General features: G+C 47.8%; 1 protein-coding gene across 4 annotated transcripts; it reads left to right on the top strand.

The window, feature by feature from the left end:
- The first annotated feature begins 4,907 nt into the window (after positions 1-4,907).
- On the top strand, positions 4,908-24,217 carry sdc4 (syndecan 4). 4 transcript variants are annotated; one of them, XM_060070467.1, is made up of 5 exons: positions 4,908-5,226; positions 18,699-18,930; positions 19,219-19,265; positions 19,715-19,916; positions 20,511-24,217. In XM_060070467.1, exons 1-5 carry the CDS (start codon positions 5,173-5,175, stop codon positions 20,660-20,662), a joined length of 687 nt encoding a protein of 228 aa, XP_059926450.1. In that variant the 5' UTR covers positions 4,908-5,172; the 3' UTR covers positions 20,663-24,217. The 4 variants fall into 4 exon arrangements, with proteins under 4 accessions (XP_059926450.1, XP_059926453.1, XP_059926451.1 ...); XM_060070470.1 differs by having other exon boundaries at positions 4,910-5,226; positions 18,741-18,930; XM_060070468.1 differs by having other exon boundaries at positions 4,910-5,226; positions 18,738-18,930.
- Positions 24,218-24,466: the final 249 nt, after the last annotated feature.

Below are 24,466 nucleotides of genomic sequence, written 5' to 3'. Positions count from 1 at the left end.
CTGAAACTTGAAATGAAACCAAAGAGAATATCTGAATATTGAAAAAAAAACAGCTCAGGACATCAGAGACGAGGATAAAGTGCACTTTATTCCAGGTCTGTTCAAACAAAACCTCAGAGTGTTCCCGACCCAGGTTCACAGGTGCAGAAATAAGGTTGTGGTTGAAAAGTCCAACATCTTAAAGATCTCCTTGTGCATCTCAATCCGTTTAAATTGTAATAGCTTTAATCTGAGTGCTTTTAGAAAGTAAAACACACACACACACACAAACACACACAAACACACGCACACTCAAATACACACGAACAAACACACACACACGAACAAACACACACACACACACACACACACACACACACACACACACACACACACACACACACACACACACACACACACAGCTAGAACCAAACAGTGACGAACTGTCCGGTGAACTGCTGATGTGTGCATTGACTCTGGAGTCCCACTTCAAAGCGCGTGGACACTTTGATCAGACCACAGCTATAAGAGCGAGGCTAACTCATAAAGTGGCTTCAAATGGGTTTATCTCGGGGGCCTCAGTAGTTAGGGCCTCCTGCCCCTAGGGGGCCCCAGCAGCCCTAAGGAATACGTGATGGATCAGGGTCCATCATCGGATGAAAGTTTGAGTTCTTGGGGCGTGGCAGACACACGCACGCTCTTTTCATTGCGAGTACGACACTGCATACACACATACAAGAGCCGTGGCAGACGGACCTGGGAGTACATTTTAGACAAGCCGGTAGTGTGTAGAGATGAGGCCAATGCTGTAATTATCCTTACTATTTCAACTGTTATTCATGACGTTTTTCACAGGATGCTGAAAACGAATACAAAGTAACATTTACATTTGTTGAAAAGATGAAGGCCCTTGAGTATAGCCTAGTAAATGAGGGTCGTTACACCTACCTATAATTTATACTACTGAAAACATTGAGAACTAAAATAATCGGGTGGCTGGTAGGCCATCCAATGGAAACAACAATCGAGTTAGTTTCGTGAATATGTCATCGCTCTGGTCCTCTTCGCTTATCTTAGCAGATCTATATTTCTAACTATCGTATATTACATTAGTTCAGGTTCCGTCTCTCCAGGAATAAGTCCGTGGCTCATGTAGTATCCATCACACATTTTATTCTGTAAATGGCCAACATGCCTCGGGCCAACGTGAACGTTTGAGTAGAGCGACATCTAGTGGATCCTTTTCATTGATTTTCATTTCACTATCTATACATACAAAAGTTCCGTCGGTTAACAGAGTTAATCTTCTGTAAATATAAAAATTCGGGGGTCATTTGTTATTAACGGATTCGCTTTAATTAATGAGCTGTTTAGTTAATTGTGTGGTCAGTAAGGAGGGAGGCACATTCAGCAGAATGGACGATACGGAAATAAACAAAGGAATTCATTCAAGCGAAATTGAACATGCAATGCAAGAATATGATCGACAGAGGGCGCAAATGTATTATCAAAACGATGGATGGGGAAGTTTTCTCCCGATCTCTACAGAGCTACTTCGGAGTTCTGCTGTATTCATAGCAGAAATTTTCTAATTGTTAACAATAACATTAACGCAATACAAACTTAACATATGAAACGTATCAACTGAGTATTTAGAAATCTTTCAATAAGATAAAGGTAGGCCTATATCTGCTATACAACACAATAAGTAGAACACTGATCAGCTCTATGTAGAACTGATCTGATTGATTTGCATTTTAAGTAAAAGTTCGATTCATGTGGTTTTAACTGTTGATGGCACGTATTATTTTGCTCTTTAAGATGTTTTCAAAGTAATCTTTAATAGGATGGATGTATGCATACGACCTGTCTGTCAGCCTGTTTGACATGTGGCCGGACATGCAGGTTGACAAACAGGCGGTCAAGCAAACAGAGAGACAGACAGAGTAATAGATTACAGACGGACTGACAGACCAATCGAAACAGACAGAAAGAGTGAAAGAGAGCAGACAGACAGACAAACAGAGTGAGGGGTGCAGACAGACGGACAAACAGAGTGAAAGAGAGCCGACAGACAGACAGACAGACAGACAGCGGACCCAGACCAGTGGTCCTTTGTCTTCTAGAGGACTGATATGGCGTGAAGCACTTCACCTCATTTAAATGTCACCTGCGTTGCCACCTCTCTTATCTCTGACCCTGCACCCTTTCCGTGGAGCAGAGCTGATAGCTGCGTCCTAATCGTGCTTATCTACCTCTCCCAGCCGACCAGGTGCTTTCTGGTGACTCAGATCCCACCCCTGGTCTCGGCTCTCCATCACGGTGCCTCTAGTGTGTTCTTTCCTTTACTCATCGGCGTTGAGGCCTGACTGAACCAACGCCCTCCTGGGTCATTGTGACGGTGCAGGAGCTGCCCAGGTGACTGTACTGGTGTACAGTGGACGGGTCTAGAGAGAGGACTGGTCTAGAGAGAGGACTGGTCTAGAGAGAGGACTGGTCTAGAGAGAGGACGGGTCTAGAGAGAGGACTGGTCTAGAGAGAGGACTGGTCTAGAGAGAGGACTGGCTAGAGAGAGGACTGGCTAGAGAGAGGACTGGCTAGAGAGAGGACTGGCTAGAGAGAGGACTGGTCTAGAGAGAGGACTGGTCTAGAGAGAGGACTGGTCTAGAGAGAGGACTGGTCTAGAGAGAGGACTGTCTAGAGAGAGGACTGGCTAGAGAGAGGACTGGCTAGAGAGAGGACTGGCTAGAGAGAGGACTGGTCTAGAGAGAGGACTGGTCTAGAGAGAGGACTGGCTAGAGAGAGGACTGGTCTAGAGAGAGGACTGGTCTAGAGAGAGGACTGGTCTAGAGAGAGGACTGGCTAGAGAGAGGACTGGCTAGAGAGAGGACTGGCTAGAGAGAGGACTGGTCTAGAGAGAGGACTGGTTGAGATAGTGGTCTGGTCAGGAGAATGGACTGGTATAGAAATTGCACTCGGCTAGAAAGTGGATTGGTCTAGATAGTAAACTGGCCTAAAGAGTGGACTGGTCTAAAGAGTGGACTGGTCTAGAGAGTGGACTGGTCTAAAGAGTGGTCTGGTCTAAAGAGTGGACTGGTCTAGAGAGTGGACTGGTCTAAAGAGTGGTCTGGTCTAGAGAGTGGACTGGTCTAGAGAGTGGTCTGGTCTAGAGAGTGGACTGGTCTAGAGAGTGGACTGGTCTAGAGAGTGGACTGGTCTAGAGAGTGGACTGGTCTAGAGAGTGGACTGGTCTAGATAGTGGACTGGTCTACATACTGGTGTGGGCTACATAGTAGACTGGTCCCACACTCAGAAAACACACACACACACGCATGCATATCACAAAGTTAAAAACACCCACACACACATACACACGTACACACATCCACTCACCCACACACGGTGAACAACATGACCTTTAGTGATGACTTCCTCTAAATTGACGATTGGGGAAATGGATCAACCACCATCTCTCTTCCCTCTCCCTGGATGACATCAAATGCAAATGTCCAATGGCTGCAGGCCAGCTGTGTGACATCACGTTTCCCTCAGCTAAAGTGTGGAATGCAGAACATGTTTTCTCCAGAACGTCAGAGGTTGCAGGTTGCTACCTGCCCATTCAAATGTAGAGGATGATGTAAAATGTACTAGATACACAAACTACAGACACTACACACAAACACTCTCACACGACAGACACCACAAACACACTCACACAGTACAGACACTACACACAAACACACACACAGACAAACTTCAGATACAACACACAAAAACACACTCACACACCACATACAAGAACACACACACACTACAGACACCACACATAAATACACTAGATACCACACACAGACACATTCAAGCAAACTTCAGATACCACACACAAAAACACACTCACACACACCACATACAAGAACACACACACAAACACACACTACAGACATGACATACAAACGCCACCACAAACATACATGTAGGCACTACAAACATAGACACAGGTGACCCCAAACACACACACACACACACACACACACACACACACACACACACACACACACACACACACACACACACACACACACACACACACACACACACACACACACACACACACACACAAATTGGAGTGTCTCGTTAAACGTAGGTGAAATACACTGCTAGTCTAACTATATTCAGTCTCTGCATTAGTTAAGATCATAAGAATGCAAACCCTGCGTGTATGATGGCATGCGTGGTTGTGATAGTACGTGACATTTAAATACCACGCAACTAATCAGACTTTCAAAGTCAGGGAGTTGGGGAATCCTTTTTTGATTTGGTCAATCTAATCAGTAGCCTACGTAAAGATGTGTGTGGTAAAGGTTTGAAAAGTCCGACAGAGAAGGAAAGAAAGAAGGGAAATCGGAACGCTTCCGGATCATGGGCATTCAAGATTATATTCGACTTTTTCCATATAATAGTATATTATAATAGGCCTGTTACATTCACTAATTTACCATCTTGTATTAGTAAACTCTTCGTATTGTATAATATAATAATTCTTCAAACGATCACATGATAATGTGAAAAGATTTCCAGCTCAATTAACCCTTTTTAGGTCCAGTGTTGACATTTCTAAACTAAACTGATCTAGCCTTCCTCAATGATGTAATGTTTGTGTCGCTAAAACAGTAAGACTCAATGTTGTGTTGCTGATTCAACCGGTAAGAGAATCCTTAACAACGTCAACTCGTCGGGAGTTTAATAACTGTGAAGTTCCGTTGCTCAGAAGGGGGCGGGCCGACGTGTTGTTTAATAGGAGTCGGTCATTTACGGTAAATTACGGAAAAGAGAAAACCACGCCTCGCTCATTGGCCGCGGCCGACGCTGGGCTCGTCGCTGATTGGTCGCCGCTCACCATTGGGTGGGGAGTGACATGGGAAATATAGAGCATGTCGGACCCGGCTGGCGCAGTCTGCTCGATCATAAACTCCGGAGAAGGATACAAACGTTGCGCAAGAATATTCAAAGGTGATCAACAAGGTGGACAGTGCTTGTTTTTCCACATCGGGACCTTATCGATAAAACATCTGGTGAAGAAAGAAGCTCCTGTGGCCTCCTTTCACCTCCCAGCCGCGAATTCCTCGGCGAACTAAGCGCTTTTAATCTTTTTTTAATACATATATCTTTTTAGACTTTTTGAGGACAGAAACCATGTTTAAAGTGTGCCTCGTGTTGTTTCTGTTCGCCTCCGTTCACTCAGAGTCGGTAAGTTGTCTATTCCAACAGTTTAAATTGTTTTTATGTGTGTTTTTCCGTGTATCGATCGACCGGTTGCTTTAATTCGATCCGAGCCGAATCTCAGTAACTCCTCCTGGGTTACCCTGCGGCACGGTTAGCCTCCTCAGCCTCGGTCCGGCTCACTCTGATTTACTCTAAAATCACTTCATACTTTACACCTCCAGTGGTAAGGGAGGGAGACCGTTTGAGAAAACATTTAGGGCAAAAGACAATATTGACAAGTTGTCCAAGAGAGTCGGGAAAGGGCAGCCATGTCCCGTGGTTGTTTGCTAACTAGCGTCAGAGGTGTGTGTGTGTGTGTGTGTGTGTGTGTGTGTGTGTGTGTGTGTGTGTGTGTGTGTGTGTGTGTGTGTGTGTGTGTGTGTGTGTGTGTGTGTGTGTGTGTGTGTGTGTGTGTGTGTGTGTGTGTGTGTGTGTGTGTGTGTGTGTGTGTGTGTGTGTGTACGTACGTACCCGGGACCGTGCTTGGGGTAGAGGGGGGCCCGGGACGAGGGTTCACTGATTCAGCCCATGTGTTCGGGCCTATGATGTACATCGAGGTACCCTATCTGTTAGGTGCTATAGATCTAAGCCCCAGAGTAGACTGTGTTATCGCATGAGAAGAACAGGTCTCTGACCTAGGGTGACAGGAATGCGGCCCTCTGGGAGAGTTTGGAGCACAACTTCCCATTTACTCTTCGGAAAGGATTGCTGTTGTTTAATAGTCGGAGCAAAGGTTGTAGTGATTTATTTTTCTCCGCGTAGAGTTTCTGTGGTTAATATATTAAATGATCCTAGTTGGTTTTATGTGTACGGAACTTCAACTCTTGTTATTTTGAGATGGTCCTGTCAAATGGTGCCTGGTTTATTTGTTACTTATTTTATGATTGAGTCTGTTATTATAGTTGGTGTCTGTGTGTAGATGTCTTTAACAGCTGTATCAGATTAACTTGACGACATTGGCGGGCTCAGGTGTACCTTCATGAACTATTAATAGGTGTGTGTGTGTGTGTGTGTGTGTGTGTGTGTGTGTGTGTGTGTGTGTGTGTCACACTTTGTGGGTGGCATCTTGATAGCCCCCTCCATTACTATTCTGCCGTCACACGCAGCGTCTTGCCCAGGGGGGAGGGACAGAGCGGGTACAGATGGTGTGTGTGGTGTTAATCTGGTATAAAGGTTGCAGTGCTCCAGACCCAAGGCATTCCTAACCGTCCACCAGTAACCCTCAGATTGGCTGCATGGTACTCCTCTTTCTGATAACCTAAATAATGTTTTTTCAAATGTGGATGGACCACCCCCTGTAAATCCTGGTGGTCACCAACCAATCTGTTGACTCCTACATGTGTAGGGGTCTGGTCGGCTAAAGTTAAACTTCGCGCAGGCAAATTATGCTAGCACCGGACCCGGAACAACAAGGCTGCGGACAGACGGGAGCTAATACCATGCTAGCTACAATCAGTCCAAACCAGCGACCGCACCACCTGACCATCAAGTGCTGCTTCCCGGGCGACATTCTCGACCCACCGAGTGTTGAGGTGACGGTGGACACACCAAGACCTAAACCTTCAAGTCATGATCAAGTTCGTTTTAGTCTGACAAGAGATGCTATTTTGGGAAACGTGTGTGTGTGTGGTCGTGCTAGCCTTCAGAACTCTGAGATTCCATAGTGAGAAGGCCTGTAGCCAAGGTCCACATCTAACCCCAATCGATCGGTGGATAGATTCAACCCTTTGGCAGGTAAAACAATTCAGTGTTTGCGTATTAAAAACTGACTGCATCAGTGTTGATCGTTGGCATAGGCACGATTCTGAAAAGTTAATTGAAACAGGCGCGTACACACACGCCGTGGCTGGGCCCTGGCTGGGGAACGCTCACATTCCTCCTGCTAGCTGGCCTGTGGTAGTGGTTGGCCGAGCTCCTCCGGTGATGCCCTCTCGGAATGTGACCTCTGAGGGCCTCGGACTGGCCCGTGCGGGGGGTATTTGACACACTTGGAGGGTTCTCAATAGATCCCCCTGGTCTATTTCATAAGGGATGCCCTCCCCACCACCCTACACCCCTGGTAGTCGAGGCCAGCCGTGTGTGACCGGCGTGTATTAGTCTCCCCCTCACTCAAATGGTCTTTTAATTAAAAACTCTTTCTCCTCTCTCCCTCAGGCTTGTACTCACTCTGACCGCCTCTCTCTAACGTTTTTTTTCTTTTTTGATCATGCCCTCTCGATTCTCCACTGATTGTGTCCCTCGCCCTCTCCCTCTCTCTCTCTCTCTCTGATCAATTGTTGGTCCTGTTCTTTTCTTCCTCCCCTCCTCCCACTCCATAGTCTCCTTCTCTCCCTTCACTTCCCTTTTGAAGGCTGCTTAGCTCCCCCACCCCCCCCCCCCCCCGACCCAATGGGGTCGTTACTGGAATTTGGGGTTGGCGGTCCCAGATTATTGATACAATGTTTTGCGGCACAACAATGGGGTACAAACTGCTCCCGGGAAGCCCAAGGATCCTTTGGGAAGGCCACAGGCATGATCGGAATGTTGCATGATTGGGCAGCTTTGTCATTGTTGCCAATCGACCAACCTGATTGGCTATTATCCCCTTTCAGACCATCAAAGTTAATTCGATTTTGTCCCTGCCCCTCCTTGTTGACGTGGTTTCCCATGCTGTGTTTCGCCGTAGAGAAAATGTGTGCGTTTGCAAGTTTGAGCCTTGTGTCCATTACTGCCACATGCATGCATTTTTCTGCTGTAGTCATGTCGTTTCTGGAGATGATTAGCATCAGTTTAGCCATGCAAGGGAAGAAAACACGTTTGTTTTTTTTCCTATAACCTCTGCAGTTTCCCTGCCATGGATATTAAAATGTATGGATTTACATATTATTGTTTAAAGTATTAACGCAGCCTGTTTCAGGGTGTGTGCAAGAGAATAGGAGAGGCACATTATGATTTTATTACTGATATAGATCTCATAATCATGTTTTGTTAAACGGTTGCACCCTTTTAGTGTGATCAAATTATCCTGTCGAAAAATTCTAAAACGTTTTAGTGTGATCAGAATGAGTCCACACGACGTAAACTAAAGTGTTGTAAACCTTTGGCTCCAGCGAAAGGAACTTTTTTAAAAGTAAAATGAAGTCACACTTTTCTTTCTCTCTATTGGATTATTATTGATGGCAAGGTAACTTTATTTATGTAGCACTTTTCATACACAAGGCAGACTCAAAGTGCCTCACATACAATAAAATGAAATAATAAAAAGTCGGACTTTAGCGGGACTGTATTTGTCCTTGGATTTTGGAGTTTTAAAGAAACCATGCTGTACTTTCCTCCCAATTTGAGTAGACCACAACACCCCCCCCCTCACACACACACACACTCACACACACACAGACACACTCACACTCAGGCTTTAGCAACACCGCCGTACTGGTATGCAACCGGTTTTGAATTGAGCTCCTAATCATTTGCACGAGAACTAGCTCGCTTATCTCTCTCTGTCTCCCTCCATCCGGCTCCTTCGTTAGTTCTGTTTTTCTTTCTCTCTTATCCCCTCTCGAGCTAGCTTATCTCTCTCTCTTTCCTTGTCCTTCTCTGGGCGTTGAATGAGCCGTGCTGGGCGGGAGACTGGGGAACATGATAAATGACGCTGGTAGCTAACGTGTAATAATGGCCGCTTCTTTCCTGTCCGCTGGTCTATAAAATCTCTTTGGACCCTGGAATGTGGGAGGAAGGGGGTGTGGACCAAGAGGGGGTCCCTTCTCCCCTGCGCCTCTGAGAAAAGTTTGAGGAATTTGATTCACCCCTTCCCCCCCCCCCCCCCCGCCTCCTAGATATCCTTAGACGTTTGTTATGTGAACGGTTTAGCACCAATGGCTCCCTCCTGCAAGTCTTGAGTTCCCTTTAAAATGGTTTTATTGTTCTAGTATTGACTCCATAACATGCGGGCCGACTGAGTGCAGGCCGAGCCGACTGGGACTTTGGTCGGGAGTTTGTTGTTGTTGTTTGCCGATGATGTAACGATGATGCATTTAAATGGCAGCACAGGCCTTCATCCGGCCAACAAATGCCCTGATGGGTGGGGGCTGTTGTGGTTCTGTGCTGGAGGAGTCTCCTCACAAAGGCGCAGGTGGTGAGGGTAGCCCAGCCATGGTGGTCCTCCAGTGGGGACGCAGATCGCCTGCCCTGCCTGGGCGTCTCGTCCCCTGTCCCGCGGGGATGTCTTCGCCCTGAGCTGGCTGGGGAAGCTAACTAGTGGAAGTAAAATATAAAACGTTCTGGCGCTAATGGTAAGAAACTATATTGGTCCCATGTGGGAAATGTGTCATAACAGAAAATAGTATTGCATAATTATTATGTACAACAAATATTTTAATATACCAAAACGTATCAGATGTAACCCCGAGCAGAAACTTATTTAAAAGTAATGGATTCTGCCCCAACCGACGGTTGTACGGTGGCACTTTTGGCTCATTCTGTTGGGACGGTGGTTTCTACTTTGTGGTGACCAGACGTCATTCTCAGTTCTCCTCGAGGGAAATGGAGGTTGACCAGTCTGGCCGCAGTCCCTTGGAACCAACTTGTTGTTGTGGGCAGTCAGGCTGCTGATTCACCAGTAACTGATCATTCATTTTCCATCAGGCCCCCCTGCTGCACGGTGTTAGGGGACACTTGGCATCGGCAATGTTATTTAAGGTCCCACGGAAGCCAGGTTTTACTTGCGTGTGTGTGTGTGTGTGTTTGTGTACCTGTGTTTGTGTGTCCGCTCGGTCACATCCTGTTGATGACCACATCCTGATGACCACCGCATTAACCCTGCTACTTATGAGCCACAGGGCAGATAGCACACTTTATTCTTTGTTTATCTTTCCTCCACCCTCTTGCTGCTGACCGGACGAGGGCTATTTGACCCTCCAAAGTCTAACACGCTCACTCCAACATTGCGTTCCCATGAATAAAGAGTGACGTTCTTTCAGTTCTCCCTCACCCGGTAAGGTTCTGTTCTACGGTGAAAGGCCTTTTGCGGAGGACGGTGATTGCGTAGCCAAATCCTCCCTGACCAGCCAACAGGAAGAAAGAGACCCACAGTCCTCCAACCAGGGAGTGTCCCAGAGCTAGCACTAGTCGTGTTGCTTTGTGTGTGCGTGTGTTACAGTTTAGCCACCAGAACTAGAGTTGGATGAAGCTGGGTCGTAGCCCCGTGGATGATCTGCTGTACAGACTGTCTGCTAAATGGCTCAGCCGCTTGTAAACATGGGCGTCTGCGCTCTCGGGAAGTGATTTCAAACGAGAGGGAAGTCTGTGTTGATGGTTCTCTGTGGGAGATTCCCATTAACACCAGTTTAGCCCCCTTTGGCATCCTTATAAAGGCTTCATTACCAACTTCCGGAGTTGCTTTAATCTGAGACTTCCTATTCTGGGTTTTTATTACTTCCTGTCTTTTGAGATCGGGATTCTCTGGTAGATAATAAATCTACTGCTATGATTTCTTTGATCCGAGGTTTGACTGACTCAGTTTGACATGCTTCAAAGGCGGGGGGGGGCGGGGGGGAGAACCCGATCAGAAAGCCCTGTTTTACAAAGAAGATTCCTGTGTTATGTTCCTCTTCAATGACCACAGGCTATGTGGTCCCTCATAGGGTTTACGGCGGTAGGCGTCTGAACAGGCAGCTTGCATGACTTCATCCCACAGAGGAAGCAAAAAATCAGACCTCGGGACATTCCCTCTCGAGGTAGACGCCAGCGAAACTCGATTAAGACTTATCAGAGTCAATCAGCCACCTTGGTTCCTCACGGCAGCAAGGAAACGGATTTGATTTCAAGTGGTCGACGGATTAGGCAGTGAATTATTGTCTTATCTCCTTGCTATTTATAGTACAGGTAATGAGCTAGGCTTCCTCCAACAGTTGCTAGATAAAAAATCCATTGCAAATTTTGGTTAATGCATAGTAAAAAAAATATTGGATTGGAATAACGCGCGTCTCATGCAAGCTTTGAGCCTCGTGCTTGACCTGGTTAATTGATCGGGTTAAGTAGCTCGCTGGTGAACTGCTAAACAGTTTATCTTTGTACTGGACAGTAATCGGGTTTGGACGTTTCGGGTCCCATGAACAAAGCCGTGCATCATGTGACCATTTAAGGTTTGAGTCGGGGAGACCCCCACAGAGTTACGGGCAGTAGTCCCTAGATTTATGGAACGCAACGGGAGTCTTCCATTTAAAGAACGTATCGATCAGATGCCTAACGATCTGCTAGCAGGGTGGTGTTGCATCACCATTGGTTTCCATAGTGCCCCCTTGCCATGATTGTTGGAAAGACGGCTATAGATAGACATGGAGAAGGTGGAAGGAATCTAGAGGCCTTTTGTCTGGAGAAAATGGCAGAGGTGTGTGTCTCTGTGCACGTGACCTGACAATCAGGATTCTATGTGGACGTGCGACTGCGTCACTGCTTGCTTTGATTCTCTCTCTCTCTCTCTCTCTCTCTCTGTCTCTCTGTCTCTCTGTCTCTCTCTCTGTCTCTCTCTCTGGCACTGGGGGGGCCAGGGCCTTGATGTTTGTTCACGGACATGACTTTGGTCCCGAGGCTCCGGTTACTGATTTGTCCTGCACGAGGGTCAGACTAATACGGGGTCCGGCGCAATACAAGGTTTCATGATCCTATTAATCATAATGCAGAAGTTTTAGAGGTTTCATAGACGGATGTGTGTAACCCTCCTTGAAGCTGACGGCCACACCACCGGCTGGTCTTCATCCGCAGCCAAGGTTTTCCCTATCGGTAACGATGCATCACAAATGGAGTTTTAACAAGGTGATATGGTGGAAGTAATGGCCAGTGGGGTTTCAGACTATAGCGCAGGACATTGTGTTTCAGTTTCACTTGGCACTTAAGATAATCTATGGACAAAGAGCCTGCTGAGCCTCTGAGGAGAAAGAGCTGGTTTGGGGGGGGGGGGGGGGGGGTGTAGGGGGACCTGGGGGTTACACCAGTGATTGGTCAGAGGGCCGGGGTAACAACGAGTGACTGGCCCCCTTTCCCCCAGAGGTCAAGAGACGTCCGACGTGACAAAGAATACGGAAGCCCACTCCGGCATGCTGGTACTTTCTGCTGCGGCCTTTGAGGGCCCGGCCGGGCTGTGGCCGGGTGAATGGACCAGATGCCTCCCTGCGTAGGGCAGATGGGACGGATTGTTCCGCCTTTAATGAAGGCGGCGCCACCCTGGGCTTAGCCCCCTGGTCGCCGGGGTTATTGATATGCCCCAGAGGCGTCGGACGGCTTTGTCCGGCCCCCGGGGAAGGGGGGGGGGGGGGGGGGGATCTCGTTGGCCGAGCGGCGGGTGGTTTGACAGGGTGGCCTTTCAGATTGTGTTAAAAACAAAGTGGACACATTGAGGAGCTCTGTGTTAACAGAGGGCGGCTGCAGAGGCGGTTCTACTCACTGTTTTTCCGGGCAGGTTATGGTCCTAATGGAAGGATCCGGATTCATGAGCCTGGCTCGTCTCGCAGCATCAGGCAGGCCTCTCTTTGACCGGCTGCTGTAGAAGGTCGGTTAAGGAACCCGGTTAACATGGCAGTAGCCACAGAAAGTCAGGGGTTCGAATCCCGCCGTCACCACTGTGCCCTTGAGCAAGGCACTTAACCCCAGATTGCTCTATGGGAGATGGGCCCTGAAATAATGGATCGTCGTCGTCGTAAGTCACTTTGGATAAAAGCGTCGGCTAAATGCTTAAACAAATAAACAAGCAAATGATAGATCAGCAGGTCAAACAAGGAGCGTTTCTTCAATAACTACAATGTGTGTCTCGTTAGGAATTCATGCTCAACTAGTTTTCAACCAGCCACTGACGGCCAACGCCTACAAGGAAACGATGGGTGATGTCATCCCACTCCGACAACTGGACAGGCACGTGTGTTCTGATGGGTAAACCCGGGAGAGCAGTTTCATGATCAAGGGAGGGAGTCTGCCTTTCACGTGGAACACGCAACATGTTCTGTAGAAGATGTGAAAGTTCCTCAAGCTGAGGAACTCGCTTGAGGAAGTTTTCAAGTGGACTTTCTCTGCTTTCGTCTTTGGTAAACATTTCCCTGTTGTATAATATTCCCATTCATGCCAGCTTGGGGTTGGGCTTTTGGGGCTTAACCTGTTCAGAAGCCAAAGAGAATTTTTCTTTGTGGACAAACCTTTGTTTTGATTGCGTAATCATTTAGGGAGTGACGTTGACTTAGTACAGAAAAATCCCAAATCCAGTTTCCTCTTTCTAAGGTGCGCTGTATCACATGACCCGAGGCCTTGTTTTGTCGACCAATAGGAGTTTCTTTAATGGCGCTCGTTTGGAAACTCCATGCAACATGACCACCAGTAAAACCAGAGTCCAGCGTCTGAACGGAACAAAGAACCTCTTTGTTGGATTACTTGTTGTTAAGGCAAGACAGAGCCTCAAGGTAAAAGATTATCTCAAGAGATTAGGCAATAGAGTTGAGACCTGTGCTTCAAAATAAGATCTTATCACTCGGAATACGAAGTAGCCATTATGCTCATTCATCTTGGACATCTGTTGTTCATACTAGGATGTGTGTACGGTTGTATTTTTACTCGTACGTCATTTTCTGTTTAATTTCCATGGGAATATTTAATCATGGATATCTGATCATAGCAAACCTATCCTGTTAGACGAGCCAAGCAGTTTGGTGCATACAGGATTTCTGTGAATTTACTTTCTGCTTGTGCTGATAATGTTCAAGGTTTTCTGGGCAATCAAAAGGAACCGTTTTCTCCACCTCCTCCGGGGGAGTGGGTAGTCCGTGCGCCCCTATCAGCTGCCTCCTGTTGGTCAGCGAAAAGTACTCCATGATTCGCGGGAAGAGTGGCGCCTTGTTGCTTTGCATGCATTTATATTCATTTGAAGGCCAGGCGTTGACCCTGACCAAACCTGTCAGACGTGTGCACTCTTCATCAGTTTGTGTGGCTGCTCCCTCCGTCGGGTGGTGGTGCACGTGACGGGAACGTTGTGATGAGGAGGTCTGCGGTGGTGGACCCGCCAAGGCCTTGTGAAGGGATTTGTATTTGAATGGAGGCCTTGTGTCTGTGGGGGAGGCAGGTCATTGAGTTGTTGTTATGGTGTTCTACTCCCGGCCAAACGATACCAGTTTTTGCTGATGTCTACACCGCCTTCCTGTAGACATTGCAGAGCAGGTCGCCCTGCCCCTTCCTGCTCCTTATGACGTTTATCTGGAGTCCCTTCCTTAAAGCATCTGCTAAACAGGCTACTGGGACCGGAGTGTGATGTTGTTGTTGCTCATGGGCTTCTGGATCATGAACCAGTTGGCCGGGGTTGCTCCTGTTCCCTGACTCCATCGCCGTGTCTCCGCAGCAGAACCTGCTACAGCCTGCCCCGACAAAACGAAGGGAATGTCAAAGGTTTTGAGCGATTTCTAAAGGCAGCAGCGAGGCATAGATTCAAAGCAGTGATCTTTATCTGCAGGTGGTTTCCATATCCACAAAGAAGGAGTTGTCGTCTCGTCTTTTGTGTTCTCGTGAACATGATGCACAGGTGTGTGCATGTCGACACGCATCGTCCTGAAGACTGTAAGCGCACGAGGCCAGAGTCTGGCCTCCCCTCCCGGTTGGGTTGTGCTTCTATGGGAGAGCGTGCGCGCAGTCGCGGGGGGAGATATCCTGCCGATCTGATAATAAACTCACTGACATCATCCACCACCAAAGCCTCCGTTCTCCCCACAGCCGGCTGTTTGATGTGTGTTCTCTCTACGTCGTAGCAGCAACCTGTCGGGACGGGTCTGAACACCTCTCGGGGGGGCCGCAGGGGGTCAGGTATGTCGTCGGGGAGAGCACCGCCCGCAGAGCGGCGTGTACGCTGTAATTTGGACCTGGTCTCTCGCTGTACGGCGGGGGGAAACACACAGGACCCCCCCCCCCCTCCCTGTACCTGGGTTGACAGGTGTGGCTTCCGGTCACTCAAGTAGTTTTGTGCCTTCGTCATGGACGTTTTTAATGAGGACATTGAAAGGTGGAGGGGGTTTCCAACTTCACTCTGCACTCGGGGACAGAGTGATTTCCAGGTTTGCTAAAGGGCAACCCTCCCTGACCTAAAGAAGGATGATGGTTATGCTATCATCCTACTATCGTGCCACCACACTGGGGTGAACCTGCCTGTATGTGGGGTCCTCACTATGCCCTCCCCATTGGTCCTACAAGGTGTCCGTCATCTTTGAGAGCACTTTGCGTGTCCTCAGGACTTGGTATTTCTTCAGTCATGTGAGTCATGCTTTTGGAAGGCCTCCCTGCATTGACGTGCACGGTACGACTCCAATGAGGTGTGTGTGTGTGTGTGTGTGTGTGTGTGTGTGTGGGACCCCACATCGACTGAACACAAGGAGAGGAAATGAAGGGCGCTCCCCAGTTTACCAGCGCGGATTAGAGGCACGCACACACACACACTTTACCTCTGTGTGGGGTTTCAAAGAGGGGCATAGCGGGGGTTTAAGGCTGCTTTGAATTCCCTTTACAAACTGCGTCTTTGTCGGCCTTTGATTGTGGAACAACAGAGTGAAACAGGGTCATTGAGGGAGTGTTTTTGTGCAAAGGGGTTCTTTCAATGAGTCAATACGTACAAATGAAATGGCTTCGCTTGGGCAGAATGGACAAAGCGGAGACGGAGGAGATATACCAAAACAAAGGGGAGAAAGGCAATGGAGGAACACAGGAGTGGCCGGCTTAGAGAAGGCCGCATCCAGACCCTCATACCTTACAGCGTAGGGAGGAGGCTTCAAGATGGCTGCCTCTCTTCCCCCCCCCCCCCCCTCTACCAACAGCCAGGACACACACACACACACACACACACACACACACACACACACACACACACACACACACACACACACACACACACACACACACACACACACACACACACACACACACACACACACACACACACACACACACACACACACACACACTAGAAGGGGGGGAGGGGTTGGTAAGAAAAGCCACTAGTTCTGAAGTCGGCTGGAACCAATTATGGTGCAGGCGCATGATGTCACGCGCGTGTCTCCAAGAGACAGGGGGGTTGTGAATGCCTTTCCCAATGCTCTTGCATTCGTTTCATGTGTTTTTAGCGTTTTTAAAACATCTTCTCAGGCAGATCGTATAGCCTGCCTTCCCCTCTCTGTTATCCGTTTAGTTCATAGTTTCCTTCCACCCGCACTCGTATGTTGCTGTTTAGCCGCACACAGCACTCGTCGTTATCGCCCTCACTGTCGGCATAATAAACAACTCGACTGGCCTTGTCCCAGGCGCTCCGTGTGAATAACTTCAGATAAGGGTCGCTAGCCGTAGCCTAACTGGTCAGCCGTTCCCACTGAGTGGCTGCAGCGCTACGAGCATTGTAGCCTGACTCAGCCCTCGACCGTAAACCGCTCTCCGCTCCACTTAATTCAGTCCAGTCATCTGTTAGCCGGCTTTACTTGGCCTAGCTGCTCCATTCCTATTGGGCTGTTCAACGCCGCCTGTGTTCTTACACACCACTATTAATTCAGTTTAGTCATCTGTTAGCCTAGCCCGCCATGGACCGTTCGCGTTACGATGCACAATGCTACTATCAGCTATCACTATGTTACACTTCCAACCTTTTAGTGTTTAAACTAGCAGAGGGATCCCTGGGTTTGGATGAAGTGAGGTTGAGGGATTGTGTCTGTACTCATGAAGGGAGGCTGAGGAAACAGACCTCCTTCCTTGTGATCTCCTTCTAGAGACCACCATCCTTGCCCCTCAAACGGTTTGCTTTCTGGGGGCAGGGTCACTCCCCATCTCTTGACTTGGTCTCGCCCTTGTTTCTCTGCCCTCTTTGTTTGTGTGTGTGTGTGTGGTCATGTTAATTAGGTTGATAGAGGTTTGGTGGGGTGTTAATAAGACCCCACAACCCCACCCCCCCCCCCCCCGGGCAAATGGGCGATGAAATTAGGTGTGCTAATGGGATTAGCATAGCTTGCTCTCCCCTCATTGGGATTACAGAACGACTGTGGACCCGCTGCTGTTGTCATGCAGAACGCTGTTTGTGTGGGTCTTTAAAACAGCAAGGGGGGACTGGTCTTCATAGTAATTGGACATCTGCTACGGCATACTTTGAATCTCCTCATTAAGAAGCCTCCTCGTTTTTTGAAAAGGTTATTAGTGACGTTGAGTTCTCGAGGGACGGTTCTTGCGGCCGGTTGTGTGGGCGCTCGTGGAATCCGATGTCTTGGTTTCCTGAATCCTCTGTTGTGTCCATTGAGCGCCTGCTGACGGCTTCATTAGAGATCGGACTCTCTGCTCACGGTGTCGTTGTCTCTGAACCGTTTCAATGACTTTCACTTTGGGAAGCGGGTCAGATCTCTTGGACGGCTTGGGAAGAGCAAACAAGCCACGACTGTTGACTTTACTCGGGGAGTCAATCCAAACAGGAGCACTGCAGCTTTCAATTCATTGAATGAGTTAAGATTAGAGCACAGAAGCTGAAGAAATTCCCCACCATCGTATCATTGTTGAAACCAGTGTCGCTGAAGCCCCCTGTATACTTGGCCGTGTTGAATTAGACGGTCTAGGAGTGGAACAGTAGTCATACGTTCTTTGTGATAACAGTGTGCATCGTTGATGTCAGTGTTTGTCCGTGTGAGGCGCCAGACAATGACCAGGGGAAGAAATATTGAAGAGCCTAAAGCAGCACTTCAGACCTACACGGTTGTAATTATCTCCACTGTTTGAGGATTTACTGTTGACTCGCTGACAGTCGGAGGAGAGGAATGGTTTTCCTCGGCCTTGTACCGAGTGGCGTCTCTTTAGGCTACTGAAGTGTTTACTACGTGTCCTCTTGTGGGTCCCGGTGGATGACTCCTCCAGACATGATGTTGCCTTGGAGTTCTTGAAAACTGCCTTCCTTCTGTTCATTAGTTTTAGTCACCGGTGGCAACAGCGTTTCTTAATGTATTCATGAGTTTTCCCTTTTTGTGTGAGGTCGCTTGCTACTTACTTTCAGATGGTTGAGATGCCCACATCAATTTAACACACTTGTCCATCACATCCCAGTCACTGAGTGAATGTGATTCGATGGGAAGGGAATGTTTTTGGATTCCCTTTCGCAGTGACCTGCGTCACGGCCGTCAACTCAATGTCTCTCCAGCTTTTGTCCTAAACACAAAGACTGAAACCAGACCAGGCCGGTTATCACCCTGGTGCAGTGATTGTCTTCAATCTGGATGGCCTTAACATTTAGTCATTTAGCAGGAGCCATAAAGAATCATTCGCTACACAACGAGTGCTGCACAACCTTGTTGGGGAGACGGAACTAGGGAACCAAACCCCCTGAGGAAGGAGTCGACCCTGAGGTTCGACCCTGGTGTTGACCCCAGTACGGGTCTCTTTGTCAAACCTCCGGGGGGGGGGGGTCTCTGTTAGCTCATCTCTGTGGTGCCTTGCTCCAGGGCTTGTGGTCTTACCCTGGCCTCCCTTTGGTGCCCCAGCAGGTGAGGGAGATGGAGACATGGATGCCCACGACGCGCCCTGACGACCTGGTGTCGTCGGGAGACTCCCCCAACGGCTCGGACTTCGCCTTCACCGAGGACACGCACACCACCGTCGACGCCGAAGACGATACGCCGTACGACGACGAAGATGACGAGGAGGAGTCAGAGTTCTCCGGATCCGGTGATGGAGGTCAGTACCGAGATGTTTTCGGAACAACTTTATGTGTGCTGTAAATGTTAACGTATTTATTAATAATAAGTATTTATTATTATTATTATTGCGACCTTGAATTATTTATTAGACCTTGAATTCATTATTACCTCTTTGGGATTTCATTGGAGTAGTTACAGGGAAACGTTGAGATTTTGTTTGGTGAACTGGAATAACTTTCTGTAGGTTTGTGTTCCTTGTACTCTGCTGACTAACCCCTTCACATGGCGTCCTCTAACCTTCCTCTTCCTCTTCCTCCCTCCACAGCCACCACCGTGCCCACCAGATGGGACCAGGACAAGACGCCAGCCATGGTGAGGAACCAGTACACCCACCTTGTTGGGACCAGAGGTCTCTAGAGTCCACTCCCCAGTGGGGGCGATGTCGGGATAATGAGACATTAGACACCTTTTGTATTTGACTACTCGGTTTGTCAGTACTTATTGTTGAAGGGAATCCTGCTCTATTGTAGCCGAAAGAAATGGTGGAAAATATCTGCCTTTTGTGGCGTGTATTGAGAAACGCAAACTATGTAAAAAAAAAAATATATATATATATATATGCAATAGAAGTATGGTTTGGAGTTGGTGATGGCTTGGAATCTGTTATGGCATGGAGGTTTTTTTAACATTGGATCTTTAATGTGAGGATGATGATGATGATGAATTTTGGACGGAATCCGCTCGGCTCTCCTTCAGTTAGTTTGCGTCCGCGTCGCCCTGCCACGGCTCTAACATCGCCTCGGCTCCCCCCTTCTCCCCAGCCTGACGTCAACGACAACCAGATCTCAGAGCTGGAGCGCCCGGCCCTGCCCACGGTGGACGAGGTGGAGGCGGTGCGGAAGAGCAACGAGATCCACCTGCACAGCAACGAGGCGCCCTCCTCCCACGAGGAGCAGCCCTCCAACGTGCTCATGTCCCACGCCAGCGACGAGAGCATCTTCAACAAGACCGAGGTCCTCGCAGGTCAGTAGAGCCGGCTCCCCGACGCACCCACCCCACCCATTGGCCGACGGGTTCTGGGCACGGCACCCTTAGGCCCAATCCCATTTCTACCCCTTACCCCTTGTTTTGAAGGGGTAAGGCGGAGGGGTAAGGGGTAGAAATGGGATTGGGCCTTAATGTGTAGGCCGGGGTTCTGAAGACGAAGGAGGTTTACGGCACTGAAACTCCCAACACTTGAGTGATGGAATTGTACCGTATTTGGCGACGGTGTGGCTGGATAATAGATCAAACATACCGAAGCGATTTCCAAGACACTTGATTCTCGTACCTAAGGCGGCTTACAAACACCCTAACATCTTCACATACTATTGCGGTGATGGTGAAGACGCCAGAAGGCAAACGCACTTCTGTGAATGGTTGATGGTATGGATTTGTTTCAAAGTACAAACGCATCAAAATCTGTGACGTTTTCGTTTTTTCATCGTAAATGAAACACGACGGTCGTGGACATGGATCGGTTTATACTTTGAAACCGATCAATGCATCTAAACGATGTAATGGTGTATACTCTCGCTGTAGTCCGAGTGTTGACGGTCTCTCGTCCTGTCCTTCCAGCTCTGATCGCAGGGGGCGCTGTGGGGCTGATCTTCGCCGTGCTGCTCATTCTGCTGCTCATCTACCGCATGAAGAAGAAGGACGAGGGCAGCTACGACCTGGGCAAGAAGCCCATCTACAAGAAGGCCCCCACCACGGAGATATACGCATAGTCCCGCCCCCCCTCACCTCTGAACCCTGATCAAGACCCCCGGATACGGACCCAGCCCCCAACCTCACTCAGTGCCTGAAACCCCCCCCCCCCCCCCCTCCTCCTCCCTCTGCTGGGCCTCAACGCCCCTCCCAATGACATTCAGTAGCAGCCAATCAGGGAGGGAGACCGCTTCAACGGAGCACTGACTGACTCCGCCCCCTCCTCCTCATCCTCCTCAATATTCAATAAATCGATTGGTGCTCTTCTATCCAATCGGAGGCTTTGTTCTTAGATTTGTTTTATTGTTTTTAGTTTTTTGAGAAGAAGCGAGAGGGGAGAACCGTTTCAGGTCCAAACCAGTTCGGTACGAGACCACCATTTTGATTAGAATTTACTTTTTGGTTTTCATTTTGGTTTCGTCTCCCCATGTAAATAGCATCTACAACTTTATTGACAATTGAGGACTTTGTAAATAAATGGCAAAGTCTTCTCTTGCATTTCTCTTTCGTACCCCCCCCCCCCCCCCCCACCCCACCTCTCTCTATCCCCCCCGGTCCTCCATTTTGTAACACTAACACTGTGCAATGCCATGCTCTCATCGCGGTACACGTTCAGTTCCATTTATTTATTTTCCTTGTCCTTTTACCTCCTCCGGCTCCTCATTGGTCCACTCCTCAACCAATGAGGAGTCTGTTTTAGATTTTTTTTTTTTTATTGAATCTTGTTCTGGTATCGCAGAGCTCCACTTTACTGTAGTTAATTATTTTGTTATGTCTTTGTGTCTTCAACGTCATGCAGAGATTTCAACCGTTTATTGTGACTTTCGTTTTCTTTTCTAAATAAAAGATTTCCTTTTATGCTCGGGAAGAAATGTCACCCCGCGTTGTCAGTAGGTACTTTCCCTGTCGATCAGAAACCATCACAGCCCACTGGTGGCATTTACGGTCCTTACCGCGGCAACCACCACAGGCCTTCCGTACCCTGGGCTGAACTATTCAGAGCAGTCCTCCTGGGTAAATAGTTACAGCACTCTTAGAAATCATTCATTCCTTCTGACATGAGTCAGGCTTCAAATTCCGCCACACGGAAAGACCTGGAGATTAACCCTCAAGTCGGACGTTACCGGAAGAAAACAATAGAATGAGTTTAACTAGGCTTTTATAACCAACGGTGACTTGGCCACTTTTTTTCAATCATTGGTGAGAGTCTAAACGTCTTAAGTCCCAGGATATAGCAAACATTGACAGAAGGTAGGATACTGCCCCTTGGGTACTGGTTCATGGTGTTCTAGTGCTGGTTCAAAGAACTTTCTCTATTACTGGTTCCTGGGACTTTTTCTAGCACTGGTTAACGGTACTGGTTCTATTGCTGGTTCTTGGTACTGATTCATAGTACTGGTTTGTGATACTTGTTCATAGTACTTGTTCTAGTACTGGTTTGTGATACTTGTTCATAGTACTGCTTCATGGGACTGATTCATAGTACTTGTTCTAGTACTGGTTTGTGATACTTGTTCATAGTACTGCTTAATGGGACTGATTCATAGTACTTGTTCTAGTACTGGTTTGTGATACTTGTTCTAGTGCTGGTTTTGTCGACGTGCCCGGGAGAGAAGTCTGTAGTATAATTTTCCTTCTCTCTCCAGCGTTGGTTTGGTGAATCGGATCACTGGGTTCTGGCCGAGGCAGCGCATTCCAGACCGGCCCACCAGCCGGGGGAGGGGGGGGGGGGGGGGGACATCACATAACCACCAGCCTGTGGTTATGTGGGGGGAGGGCGGCTGTGGTCATCAGCGTGCGCTTTAGAAGTCGGCCCTCTGAAAGATAATATTTCCTGCTTATCTCGGTCCATGTGTGACCCTAATGGTGGAGCCGCCGTAGGCCCCCGCCCCGCCTTTTGAGTCACGGTCACGACACACAAGAATCTGGCAGTTGGTCTCTTATCATGATTAACTGTCGTTTTCAAGCTATTCCGTGGCCCTCAATCTCTCCGAAGTTTGTCAAATAAGCTAGACTCTCAAGCTATTTTTGTTTATTTTCTGTCCTGTGTTTTGTGAGTTTTGGTTCAGTAAGCTTCATCATGGGGGTATTATTAGTACTCCTCTTCCTCAGATTAACGAACACACTGTATTTATAAAGTTCTGGTTCCAACAGACGCACACGGGTCTAGTAAGGGTCTGTACATAGTTTGGATTACATGTTGGTACGTCATTTCTCTCATAGGCATCGCAATATACACAACCCAAATCCTACCAAATATTTAAATGCCAAATTATTTTTCTTTTTGTCTTTTTGGTTTGTATTGCTTATAGCTTCTATTGCTCCACCGCCGTATCAATGTTTAAGTTCTGGTTGTGATTATACTGTCAGTGCTTGGAATCAAACTCGCACCTCTTCTGTTGAGGGTCGAGTTGTTTATTTTCGATACTACCGATGCATATACTAACTCTCATTCTTTCTCTGTTTGTTGGTTTTATTTTCAGGATTTGACCAACGTTTTTCTTTTTCTTCATTAATTTAACTCGATATTGTATGGCCTCCTCCCTGCCCCTCCTCCCTTGTTAAGCTGTTGTATATGTCATTTTAAAAGGTTTATACACACTAGGTGGAGATTTTCAAAAGCAAATAGTTATAAGACAGTTTTTTAAGAGTTTCTATTATCTTTTAGACTTTTTGTTTTGAAGCGCTATGTATTTATGTGTTTTTATTTTTTTGTTATTGTAGAAGAAGGATTTCTCATGTGGTCTGTGTTTATCGCTCGGTCTTTTAAGGGATGTTGTACCGACGAGATGGCCACAAGAGATTTGGTTCCAGATTAACAGTTTGAAATGAAAGCTTCACAAAACATATCACTGCCATGTTTTCAGCGGTTCAAACTGCCACAGTTAGCATCACTCGGCTAGCTAAGTGGTGTTAACCTTAGCCGTTGTGCTAAGTCTCTGTTAGCCCATCGGTTGCTCGGATACTTTCAGGCCCTGGTTCCTGCTACTGCTACTGCTAATGGCTAAGTGGTAAATGATTGGCTGGTGAAACCACCATCACTTAGCTAGCTAGCTCAGCAAATTTTATCCTGGAGGTTGTTGAAGTGCATTTCGTTTCAATAGCTCAAATTGTGTTCCCTCTTAATCTCATGCGGTCTTCGTAAAGAAAATTGTAGAATTGTAATTGAAGAAACGCTCCGATCATCATTCACGTCATTAAAGCGTTTATTAATTGAACGGTTCACAATCTGCTTTGATCAGGAACCAGTCAACCCCAGTAAAGTGGGGGATCCCTCACCAAACAAATGCCTTTTAAATAACATGGACCTCCGGCAGTAAGCATGTCATTAAACGTCTCTCCATCTGGAAGCACCCACCTCAGTGGAGAGTTCCAGATACTCCTGATTACTACCCAGAACCCCCATGGAAACCGTTCAGATGTTAATCTGCTCCCAGCTCTTGTCACTTTGGCTCAGGAGAGAAATGTCCTGGAGCAGCACATGGACAAACGCATGGGCACCAACCAATGAATCATTGGTTTCTGCATGCCGGGCCTGGTTTTATTATTTGAAATAAAGCTATTTTTATGCACAATACCGTTTTTTGTTCAATTATTTCTTTTACTCAAAGCTTTTATTCAACCACTATCGACATGATCTTTCTAGATGGGGTGGGATTGGTTGAATGGGGCTTGGTTCAGGTGATGTGACACCTCAGAGTCCGGTTGTTATGGCGGAGGCCTGGGTCTCTGGTTTCACCCCGTCCTTAACCTGGGACTGACCTGACACCGATAAACACCAGGAGGAACACATCGTAACCTGGAGCCCTCGTATAGGGGACTTT

Source organism: Gadus macrocephalus, chromosome 13 (genome assembly GCF_031168955.1).
Source record: "Gadus macrocephalus chromosome 13, ASM3116895v1".
NCBI classification, from domain to species: domain Eukaryota; kingdom Metazoa; phylum Chordata; class Actinopteri; order Gadiformes; family Gadidae; genus Gadus; species Gadus macrocephalus.
Note: the sequence above shows the minus strand (reverse complement) of the source record. Positions and strands in the feature narration are given on the sequence as shown.